The sequence below is a fragment of the Akebia trifoliata genome, chromosome 6 (assembly GCF_017979445.1).
Source record: "Akebia trifoliata isolate Shusen 1 chromosome 6, ASM1797944v1, whole genome shotgun sequence".
NCBI classification, from domain to species: domain Eukaryota; kingdom Viridiplantae; phylum Streptophyta; class Magnoliopsida; order Ranunculales; family Lardizabalaceae; genus Akebia; species Akebia trifoliata.
This window is the reverse complement of record NC_141380.1, coordinates 12,364,875-12,377,276: the sequence shown is the minus strand read 5'-3', so window position 1 is coordinate 12,377,276 and position 12,402 is coordinate 12,364,875. Positions and strand designations below refer to the sequence as shown.

The following is a 12,402-nucleotide window of genomic DNA, read 5'->3' as shown; positions in this document are numbered from 1 at the left end:
TGTCAAGAATCCTCGATTCTAATAAAAACTTAGTTTTTGATGGGCTGAACCAAGTAATCACATACATATGCTTTTAAAATTAAAAATAAAATCAAAGACTCACTCAACTCTTTAAGATTCGCAAAAGGAGATCTTGAGTTTTTCGAGTCCTTGAGCTTACAAGTACATCTCAACGGTTGGCTCACAAGTACGTCTCAACGGTTGGATCTTCCAATCAAGCTTTTGAGTTCGTCGACTCCTTGTGATTACTCCTACCATCATCTTATTTTTTTCCTTGCTCTATGGATGTACCAATGTGTGTGCAAGGTGAGGTTTGATGGTTGAAAAAGGATCAAGTGAGAAGTCTAGGAAGGTTGAAGGGGTTCACCTAAGTTAGACTCTCATGAGAATAGAGAAGACTCTCAAAGTGTGGAGAGTGGAGAGACAATCTTCTTTAGGGTTTGATTCAAAAGAAGGGCATAGGTTGAATGAAGCTTCAACTAATATTTGCACCTTCCAAAATGTAGAGAAAGGCTCTCTAGATGGGAGAGAGAAGAGCACAAGTTCTCTAGGGATCAAATCCAAGTGAGAAATGAGCCAAAAATGCCTTTTTAAAATCATTTTCGAAGTTTCAACGGCTCTCACAGTGGAACCGTGCTCCAATAGTGTTCCACCGTGCTCAAATGGTAGTTGTTTCCGGTGCCACCGTGTCTAATGAACAGTGCTACCGTGAAAATTACAGAAATGCTATTGGAGGGGTATTTTGGCCATAACTTCCAAACGGTAAGTCCGTTTTGCATGCCGTTCGGGGAGGTGATAGATCTTACTATGTAGAACATCCCCAAACTAAAAGCATGAATTAGATCCAAATATAATGAGTAAAATGATCAAAATGCCCTTTTTACCTTTTTGGGTCAAATTGGGCTTTCGAGAAGGTCAGTGCAGAAACGATTTGAAAGTGTACTAGATATTATCTATATAATACCACCTAAAAAGCACCAAGGTTAAAAAATGAGATTAGGATGGTTAAATCGTTAATGTCCCCTCTGTATCCCTTTTCGTGTCATTGCTCTTTGTGATTTCGTCTTTCTATATTCTGTGAAAAATTCTTTCTTTCTTTCTACTTTACTGTTATTCCTACCTCTCTAAGATTGAGGTAACCTTTTTTCCTTTTCTTTTCTTTTCTGTACACTTACTCTCTCAATGGCTGCTAACATAACCCAGCTTCGGATATCTCTGTCTCTGTGTTTCTTCAGGTCTGTGATAACCCTAAAAACCCTGACGAATGTCGTCAGGGGAAAATTATGGTCTATGCCGTCCAAATTAAGGCTAGCCTTAGTTTCCATTTCTCTTCCTTCCTTAGGGAGGTATTGAGTAAAATAAATCGGGCCTCAGGCCAAATGTCTAGCAGCTTCTATCATTTGGTGGAGATTGTGGAGAGATGGACATAACCTTTAACGATTTCCTCTCTAAATACAATTTGAAAGCTATCCCCCAACGCTCGAGGTACTACTTACTATCCTCCAAGAGTGCAGCAGTAGCATTGGCTCCTTCTCTTCCTAGTGTTAATTCCATATTTTGTCAATTAAAAGACATATGTTGAGTGTCGGGTTGATTTACCATTGAAGACTAATGAAGACTCCAGTAAAGCTTCTCAACCGCACGTGGCTCGACAAAAATCTCCATTGTGTGTACAAGAAGCCCAAAATGTAATGAGACCACCCAAGACCATTTCCCAATATTTAGATGAATAATAAGTCGACCCATAATTATTAGGAAAACTCGTTCTTCGACCATTCTATCATCGGACTTTTCGGGAACCAAATGGCCATAGAGGGGACATTAAAGATTTGACCACCCTAAACCTATTTTCTATCCTTGGTGCTTTATATGTGTCATTATATAGGTAATACCTAGCACACCTTTGAACAGTTTTAGCACCAACCTTCCCGATAGCTCGATTTGACCCAAAAAGTTAAAAAGGCTTTTTCGAGAATCTAAGAGAGAGAATGAGCACTAAGTCTCCTATTTATAAGAATAAGTAAAGGAATACATACACTTGAGAGGACAACCTGGATCCAATCTAAACATCGTAATTTGGGGGTAGTGTAGATGATAGTGGGACACGTGGACGGACACAGATGAAGATTGATTCATCTTAGCCATCAAAGATGCTTTGACATAATGTTGTATTAAATGCCTTAATTCATTAAGGGCATAAGTAATTGTAGAGAATCAAGACAGCCAATGAGAAAAATGTTACGTGTCTCGAGAAGATAGAGAGACTTCGCGTCTCCTCGAGAGGGGGTAATTATAGAGGGAGATAATCACGTAATTATCTAAGTCGTACATGTGTCCAGGCCGGTTAAGTGGTACCATGCGCAGATCAACACACGGGCGCTACCCAACTATAGGGTGGGTCAAAGCAGAGATCTTCCTAGCCTAGTTAGAAGGACATCACAACACCAAATAAGACCTGGTCTGCCAAGCAAAATAGACCTAGTCAAATAATACTTGTAATTTTGATATACGCATGTCAAACCCAGAGATCTCGAAGGAGATCTCCCCAGTATAGTATAACCAATCTAGAAGATTCTCATTATGTTAGTGGATCCACAGAATCAAAGGATTCCCCGGGATCACCCCCCATGAAAAGGGAAAATCCTTATTTGCAGTAGGGATTCATAAATAACACGATTTGTACATAAGAGAGAATCTTTTGGCGGATTGGAGGTTTAACTAGTTCTTTAGACTATTCCTCTACTTTTTAAACTTCAGTATTGAAGTGATTTTGACAAGTACCACGTTGGCATAAGGAGGGAGGTGACATGAGCGACTTCGGATCAGTGATGCAGAGTCCATTAACACCATTCACCAGATTCTGACTGCTGATCATAGGTAAGATTAAAAACTAATTTTTTGGGTTTTTGAAAATAAAGGGAATTATAGAGAAAGTTAAGAAAAATTGATTATAGTTTTATCTTAGAAAATTAACAAATTAAGACAATGAGCAAGCCATTACTAGAAGTAGGTGCTTGCTAGATTTTTTTGTAAGCTTTGGACTTTGATAGAAATCCACATGAATTCATCATTTGGGGTCCAAAAACTTCAAAACTAGCTTATGTGCTCCTTTGAAAGACTTTTAGTAAGATTCATAATTTTAACCACACCATGTAAGAATCATGACTACATTCATGAGATTTTATCCATTTTTAGACTATCTTTGTTGGCTCTCAAGGTTGGGCATATATTCACAAAAACCTACACCCTCACTTATAACCCTTTAGAGGTGGGTGTGTGCAAAGTGTATGCATATGATGGACTTATCAAGACAAGATTACCTCCAATAATGATTTACTCTTTAGCTTTATTGCCTCGAAAGGAAGCAAGATAAAAAACAATTATTCTATAATTGAAATTGTAAGAAATTGAAAGCATATATTGTATAGAAATTAAATGACATAAGAGTAAACAAAAGTAAAGTAACCTAATCTAATGATCTCAAAGAACTTATTGAGGAATTATTGGAAGAGATTACCTTAGAAAGGGATTACTTTCTCTCCCCAAGCCTCTAGCTAGAAAATTAAAAGAAGCCACATTATTAAACTAGAAAACTTGAAAATAAAGAAAGAAAATACTTGAAAGGAAAGAAAGGATATTAAGAATAGGGAGATTAGATGAGAAAAATGGAGGGTTTAACCCCACTTTGATCTTCTTCTTCTTGGATTTTCTTCAATGGATTTTGAGAGAAGTTTGAGAAAATAGGAAGGCTTAAAAAGGTTTAAGAAAGATTTGGACAGAATTTTGACTTACAAAATGAGCTCCTCCTATTTTTCTTGAATGGGTCTCCTATTTATAAGGGTTTGGGATACCCTTGGGGGATAAATTAGTCTTAAATCTTCAAGTTTTCAATAATTGCATTAAAATCTCCTTGGAATATCCAAATTACCTCTCATCTCTTTAGCTTAATGGTCTTTCAACTCACTTATATGTTTCACTAATCATGATGATCAAAAGATAAGTTAGTAAAAATCAATGGTTTCTAAAAAAATTTTTGATAAACTTAGTCATAAATCTTAAGCTTTGAGTCAATTGTGAGGGAACCAAGCCAAATGATATGTAATTAGATGATACGTTTTTGACTTATTTGATTAATTCCCTTGAGATAGTCTTCGATAAACTAAGGATAGGTTGGTCATTGGGTAGAAGTTTTGGAGAATTCTCTTGGGTAGACACATTGAATGCCATGTAAACCCTTTGAAATTTGATGAAGGTTAGAAGGGCAGAAGAGATATTTGTTTTTTATGAGTTCAACAAACCAAGGTTAGAGGAGGTAATTGGCCTTAAGTGGGGACTAAGCAAGACTTAAGGTTAAGTTTAGGAAAATGAATGATTTACTAAAAGACCTTAGGTGAGGGAATATTGGAAAAATAAAGCAAGGGTAAGGATGTAAAACAAATGATTTCTTGAGGGAAAAGCCATTAGGAAAGGGGTTAAGGGGTTTATTTTCACTAAGAAAATTCGAGTGCACATGGGATCTAAACTGTTTTAACTACAAGCAACTATCATAAAGAGGGGAAGCTATAGATACCCTATTTTTACCTGGGTCTAGTTCGAGGGTATTAAAACCTTATGAGAATAAGTTTGACCCGAAGAATTTTTACGAAATTTAAAATCTAACGACCAAACATGCGAGGACCCAATCTTGTGAGGCTCTACCAAGTTAATTTAAGCTTGGCCGAACATAAGGTTCAACCAAGGTTAAGTTTAGCCTGGTCGAACCTTACATTTAGGCAAGGTTAATTTAAGCTTAGTTGAGCCTTTGGTTCAACCAATGTCGCTTTGCAGTTAAGTCCTATATGAACTCAAATATTCTTAAGGGAAATAACTCTCTAATCCCTCTTCTTAATGAATTTTTCCTCAAGAAATTCTACAATTTTACTCTTTCATTCTTGTATTAATTCTCTAAATAATTTCCTCACATTGATTTTCAAATAATTCACCAACTTCTTCTAATAAGGACCTTTAGCCAAGGATTAGTCCCCACATAAGTGTTATTACCTCCTTAACCATATCATTTTTAATGAGGGTGATTTACTCTTGTGACCATTAATCCTACCACCAAGTCTACTAGAATTTCTTTGATTCAAGGTAATTTGACATCTTCCAAGGATCATGATCATTCTATACACCCTAGAGAATTTTCTAAAACTAGTGCACAAGGACTAGAATATCTCTAGGTTGTTATAGAGTTTGTTAGACTAAATGTTTAGAAAGTTCAAAAACCAACCACATAATTACATACCATTTGGGCTAATTCTGTTCAATTTGACATAATGTTAAGGTCTTAGAGCCATTCTAACCTCCATCAAGAATTCTCTAGAGCTTTTGGATTTTTACCATCTTATTCATTAATGATCATGATTGGTGAGACCCATAGGTGAGTGAAAGACCATCAAGACAAAGGAGAGGGTGAATAATTATAATTTTTCATAAAGATTTTAGAGAAATTATTGAGAACTTGAAGATTTATGATCGATTTATCCCCAAGGATCTCCTAAATTCTTACTAATGGGAAACCCTTCATGCAACTTAAATTTCATAGTGTAGATATTTTACTTTCTTTACTTTTCTTACACTTTAAGTTTCCTTTATTTTATTTTTCCTTAGATGGAATAGAGTTAGAAAGTAGACCCTCTTAGGAGGTAATTTTCTCTTGCTAAGTCCATCCCATGCATATAATTTGCAAACACCTACTTTAAAATGACTACAGATAAGACTGTAAGTTCTTATGGATTTATATTCAATCTTTGGAGCCAACAAAAATAATCCAACAATGAACAAAAATTTCATGCATAAGTTTGGTTCCAATATGATTTTGTTTAATCCATAAACATCGCTTAATGATCAAACTAACAAATAATGTCTTCTTAGGAAGCATATAAACTTGTTTTGAAGTTTTAAGAATATAAATAATGAAATCCATGTGGATTTTCATCAAAGTCCTAAGCTCATAAAAAAATCCAGCAAACACTTATTTTTAGTAGGGGCTTACTCATTATCTTGATTTGTTATTTTTTTATAAATAAATTATAGTCAATTTTCTATAACTTCCTCTATCTTTAAACCCCCAAAAATGAATTATTTTAGTTCACCTTTGGTCAATCAATAGTAGTCATCTTAAGATATGAGGGAGAATGTGCCTAATACATGCCTTGTTCCTCAACTGAACCTCCTTACCTTAATTCTCTAGGAAGATCTTTTCCATTATCCTTTTGGATGTGAGTCACTACAAGCTAATAAAAATAGAATTTCAAAACTCTTTTATGGTACCAATTCACACCTTAATTGAAATGGTGACGACTCTTAAACCCGTGTAGATGAGTTCAAACCTTTCCCAAAGGTTTCGAAACTCACGTATTTACAATGTCGACTCCCAAACAAAAGTAGATGAAGTAGCCCTTAAATCTCACATATTTATAACCTATTTTTTTTTTTTAATTTACATAAGTTTTTCAATGGTAATTGGAATCTATTTTGACGATCTATGACAATGAATGATGAATGGAGAATGATATACTTATAATGTTAAACTTTTAGTTACAATGTTTTCGAGTATTTGTTTTGCCAGTATAAAATATGCATTTTGGGTATATATTTCAGGAAGATATCTATTATAGAGGTCAAAAATTAAAAGTTTTGAATCATCATGATCGATGTTTGAAGCACTTGATCTTTAACGTGTTTGAAGTGTTGATCTCGACATTTGAATATCAAGATTGATGCATTGAAGTGTTTAATTTTCAAGCTCAACGATAGATAAATATTTTTGAAATATCGAAAATGCATTTAGTATGATGGTGAAACAATCTCTTGGATCAAACATCATGTCATTATATATATATATATATATATATATATATATATATATATATATATAGAGGGTCAGGTTCAAAGGACAACCATTTCTACACACATATAGACAACGTGTTTTGTCTTATATGGGCAAAAATGTTTGGAATGGACTGATTTTTTGTGAGGATGATCTCTGTGATGAGGGGATCATCCTTGCCAAAAATCAGCTCATTATGAAACTTCTAGACCGTCCAATTTTTGTTGAAAAATTATAGACCGTCCAATTTTTGTAAATCAATTTTGATGGGGTTACAAGTTTTGGAATGGGATGATTTTTTGCCAGGATGATCCCCTCATCACAGAGATCATCCTCACAAAAAATCAATCCATTCCAAACATTTTTGCTCATATAAGACAAAACACGTTGTCTATATGTGTGTAGAAATGGTTGTCCTTTGAACCTGACCCATATATATATATATATATATATGGGAAGGGATCAGCTGACAAAATCTGAGACCAACATCCATACAAAATATCGTGGTCGTTGGATCACGATAGATTTAACGGCGCAGATCGAATTGAGATGATAATAAACCACGTGCTATTTTTCTCACTTAAAGGTTTTACAAATTATAAATACCCCCCCGAACAAAGACGAAATTCAGATTTCTCTTCTCCTTGTTTTACATTCTCTAACTCAAACCCTAACTCTAAACTCAGATCAGATTTCTCTCAATCCGATCTGCGCTCTTCTCCTCGTCTCCTTGTTTTACCTCCATCTCCATTGTTGTCTTCTCCCATCCCAAGCGACGATTTTAGGCGAACAAAACCCCCTTATTCAGTTCATCTTCTTCTTCTCAGGTAAATGGTAGAATGTAGAAATCGATAGAAATTAGTGAGATTCGAACTCATTTTGATTTGAATCGAAGAAAATGAGGGCAATCAAAGCTAAATGCATGTCTTTTTAGAAGAGGTGATCTCTGATTTTGATCTAGAATGGCACGGACTGCAGAGCTGTGGGTGATCGAGGGGTTAGAGTAATTAATTTGCATTTTTCTTTTTGATTATGATTGATCGGCAGACTGATCCGGCTTGCTAGGCAGACTGATCTATGCAGGAAATCAGCTCACCAAGAGGTCCATCAAATACCTAGATTTCGATTTCTGATTTTGTTTCTTTTCTAAAGTTGTTTTTTTTTTTCCTCACATTTTTTGAAAAATTGGACTGTAGATAGCTCTCATTGCTCGAATTCAACACCCTTACATTGTAGAATTCAAAGAAGCATGGTTGGAGAAAGTGAGAAGGTTTCTTAAAATCGTCAAAAATAAAGCTTTTCTTTCATATCTACCATTTTGTTCCTGAATTAGAGATCGTAAAATTCATAATATAGGGTTGCTATGTTTGCATTGTCATGGGATACTGTAAAACATTTTCTGTTTGTTATAGGTTCATAGATGCATCCATAAAGACTTTTTTGAGGAATTTTATCGAGACATTAGTTCAATAAAAGTGTTAAGTACTTATAGTACTTCATCGTTTTTGGAGATAACTAGTTTTGTATGAATTAGGTGGTTAATTAATGTTTAGAATTTACATTGTCTGAACACTTGGATCCATTCTGTATGTGTATTTTTCCAAAGAGGTGAAGTGATAGGAAGATGGAATAGTAGCGCTCTTTGGGTAACTAATGATGGTTTGCAAATTTTGTGCTTAGGTCGTCGGAACTCCAAATTACATGTGCCCAGAATTGGTTGCTGATATCTCTTATGGCTTCAAGTCTGATATATGGTCTCTAGGTACAAGAACATTTTCCTCTTGATAAGGATTGTAATGTTTGTAGCCCGGCTTTATTTTTTTAAAACTTTAATTTCTTACAATTGAACAGGGTGTTGTGTTTATGAGATGGCTGCTCGTCGCCCTGCATTTAAGCTTTTGTAAGATTTTTCTCACCCATTTGCTTTACTTAAACTCTTATAATTTTACGGTGTTATAAGATGCTATACTTGGTACCTGAGACTTTACTTGGAAAATGTCTTTCCTGAAACTCAAGAAGATAAAAAAAATATTTGATACTGAGCACTGTCACTTTTTTTTTCCATATGAACACTAGGGTGAGTAAATTTAACCCTACTAATGTCACTTAATTGATTTAAAGATTGAACCATGTTGATGACTCTCTTCTTTCTCATGATAAGCGGAAAATCCCTATGTTATATAATGGAATGATAAAATAATGCAAGAAAGTGCTCCAAAATGAAAATTATAAACCTATATTTTCTCTCTTGGCATGTTCAAAACATAGTCTGGTTTAATTTTATTGCTCTCGTTTCTCTTTGGAGATCTTAATCTTATTAATTTTGTTTGCCAAATCTTATCAATTTTGTTTTTGCCAAATGCAGCTTGTGTCCTTTGCATGTATAACCTTGGCATTGTTTCAAAGAATTATTTGGTTTTATTTTGACTCAGTATCTTAAATGTGTTCATTACAAATTTATCTTTCTTGGTTTTTTTTTTTTTGATAGGTAGAGCTTTAATTATTACAGAAGAAAGAAAATAGACGAGTAGCGAAACTATGAACTCATATTTTCTTAGTCTTTCTACTTGTCAATGTTAGCATCCTCATTTCTGCTATGCTCAACATTCAGCTCCATAAAAGCATAATTAGCCTTACTGCTGTCCTATAACTATAAAGCTTTGATTCTATGAGCAACATCTTCACCAATCTATCCATCCTTGTGTATAATACACTTGAGATGACAAAATGGTTGCTTCAGGGTATTTTTAGACTATCATTTTTTACTGGACATTCCTTTTCATGGGTGTCAAGGCTAAATTTACAATTTATTCATTTGGTGTGGTTCTACTTACTAAGTCATTTGATAATAACATTCTCCAAGATATTTGTTCTTTTAATATGAGTAGTTACTTCATCTAGGACTAGAACCCACAATATGGATCCAAAAAAGTGGCTTTCCATGATGGCAAGGGACTGCAATCGTTTCCGTAAAATTATGGTTTGTCTCTCATCTTATTCATTTTGAAAGAAAGGATTTGGTGTTTAATTACAAATGAAACAAAGAAAAAAAACAGCTTATTTCTGGGTTTTAGCCAGTTTTGATGTGATCTGATTTCAGTAACAATTTCTTTGATCACAGAAATTGACAAAAAGGAAGACTACTACTGGATCTAGTCATGGGGTCCACAAGGAGAAGAAGATAAAATTTGCAAATGAAGTTGGTGGCATGCTCTGTCATGTCAAGGTTTTTGAAGAGAGTCCAACATCTTTTTTGGTCCCTGAAAATGATAAGGATGACAAAAAACTGCATGCTAACAAGAATTGATGCATAAGCTCTTTACATTATTGTTCTCTTGATCTTGAAAATGCTCAACTAGCCATGGACAACTAAGTTGATTGTTTTTGGAAGAGTCACAAACCAATATAAATCATTCCAACATTAACTATGCCGTTAGGGTGTGTGACCAAATTTTTGGATTTTTGGTGGTTGTTTTAGGCATTCTTTCTCCCCTGTGTTCCTTTAATGTAATTGTATTGATTCGGTTATCTTGTTTTGTACCAGTTGGGCCAAGCATGTAGAGGGAAACAATGGTAACTTATGTTGTGTATCTCAAAATAGATGAATGTATTTACTTCAACAATAGAAAAAAGAAAGAAGCTTACATTGTTTTTATTAGTGTTTTTTTTTTTTTTTTTTGTGTTCAATTTGTCCTTGTATGAACTTATAAGTATTGCATTCCAGCTAGAAAGGGGGAGTCGTGACTTTTTGACTCCCCCTGTTGACATACTCTCCTGATGTGGCATGTGTTAGAATCATAGACTTTTTCCTCAGGATATGCATCCCCATAAATATTTATGTGCAGTTTTGTCTCGAGAAAAAAAACTCTGATTCTAATACATGCCACATCAAGAGAATTTGTCAGAGGAGGGAGTCATAAAATCATATTCTATTCTTAATTGATTTAGGAATAATGATAAATTGACTCCCTCCAAACTCTCCCCACGTGATTATGCATAGAAGCATAAATTTTTTTTCCACGCACATAATTATGGAGGTGTGAAGTTGTGTATTCCAAGAAAATTATCTATGATTCTCTACACAGTCACATGGTAAGTTTTTCAGAGGGAGAGTTAGAAAACCGCCTTGATTAATTGATGGTAACAGGACACTCTTGTTGTCAACCTTCACGGTCAATCTTACTTTTTCGGTCTGAAAGTTAAAGAATGCCAACCCTGTAAAAGAAAAAGTCTAATTTATATTTGAGGAGTCTTAGGAATTGGGTTGTAAGCAAAATTACATTAAATGAGAAGGTGACTCATAATATTTTCAATAGCTTTGCAAAGTGGAGAAAAGAAAGAAGAATATGATGATGCTCTAAGAGATGGGATCATTAATCATAAACACAACACCCTGTTCAATTGTAAGAAATTAAAGTTTTAAAAAAATAAAGCCGGGCTACAAACATTACAATCCTTATCAAGAGGAAAATGTTCTTGTACCTAGAGACCATATATCAGACTTGAAGCCATAAGAGATATCAGCAACCAATTCTGGGCACATGTAATTTGGAGTTCCGACGACCTAAGCACAAAATTTGCAAACCATCATTAGTTACCCAAAGAGCGCTACTATTCCATCTTCCTATCACTTCACCTCTTTGGAAAAATACACATACAGAATGGATCCAAGTGTTCAGACAATGTAAATTCTAAACATTAATTAACCACCTAATTCATACAAAACTAGTTATCTCCAAAAACGATGAAGTACTATAAGTACTTAACACTTTTATTGAACTAATGTCTCGATAAAATTCCTCAAAAAAGTCTTTATGGATGCATCTATGAACCTATAACAAACAGAAAATGTTTTGCAGTATCCCATGACAATGCAAACATAGCAACCCTATATTATGAATTTTACGATCTCTAATTCAGGAACAAAATGGTAGATATGAAAGAAAAGCTTTATTTTTGACGATTTTAAGAAACCTTCTCACTTTCTCCAACCATGCTTCTTTGAATTCTACAATGTAAGGGTGTTGAATTCGAGCAATGAGAGCTATCTACAGTCCAATTTTTCAAAAAATGTGAGGAAAAAAAAAAACAACTTTAGAAAAGAAACAAAATCAGAAATCGAAATCTAGGTATTTGATGGACCTCTTGGTGAGCTGATTTCCTGCATAGATCAGTCTGCCTAGCAAGCCGGATCAGTCTGCCGATCAATCATAATCAAAAAGAAAAATGCAAATTAATTACTCTAACCCCTCGATCACCCACAGCTCTGCAGTCCGTGCCATTCTAGATCAAAATCAGAGATCACCTCTTCTAAAAAGACATGCATTTAGCTTTGATTGCCCTCATTTTCTTCGATTCAAATCAAAATGAGTTCGAATCTCACTAATTTCTATCGATTTCTACATTCTACCATTTACCTGAGAAGAAGAAGATGAACTGAATAAGGGGGTTTTGTTCGCCTAAAATCGTCGCTTGGGATGGGAGAAGACAACAATGGAGATGGAGGTAAAACAAGGAGACGAGGAGAAGAG

General features: G+C 34.7%; 1 protein-coding gene across 2 annotated transcripts; it reads left to right on the top strand.

Moving 5' to 3' along the window:
• Positions 1–7,512: 7,512 nt before the first annotated feature.
• LOC147400248 (uncharacterized) lies at positions 7,513–10,530 on the top strand. Of its 2 annotated transcripts, XM_086445864.1 has the most exons (5): positions 7,513–7,973; positions 8,552–8,633; positions 8,723–8,771; positions 9,773–9,851; positions 9,993–10,530. In XM_086445864.1, the coding sequence occupies exons 2-5, from the start codon at positions 8,573–8,575 to the stop codon at positions 10,176–10,178; spliced, it is 375 nt and encodes a 124-aa protein (XP_086301990.1). In that variant the 5' UTR covers positions 7,513–7,973; positions 8,552–8,572; the 3' UTR covers positions 10,179–10,530. The 2 variants fall into 2 exon arrangements, 1 of the variants encoding a protein (XP_086301990.1); XR_015179252.1 differs by lacking the exons at positions 8,552–8,633; positions 8,723–8,771; positions 9,773–9,851; positions 9,993–10,530 and adding an exon at positions 8,068–8,545.
• Positions 10,531–12,402: the final 1,872 nt, after the last annotated feature.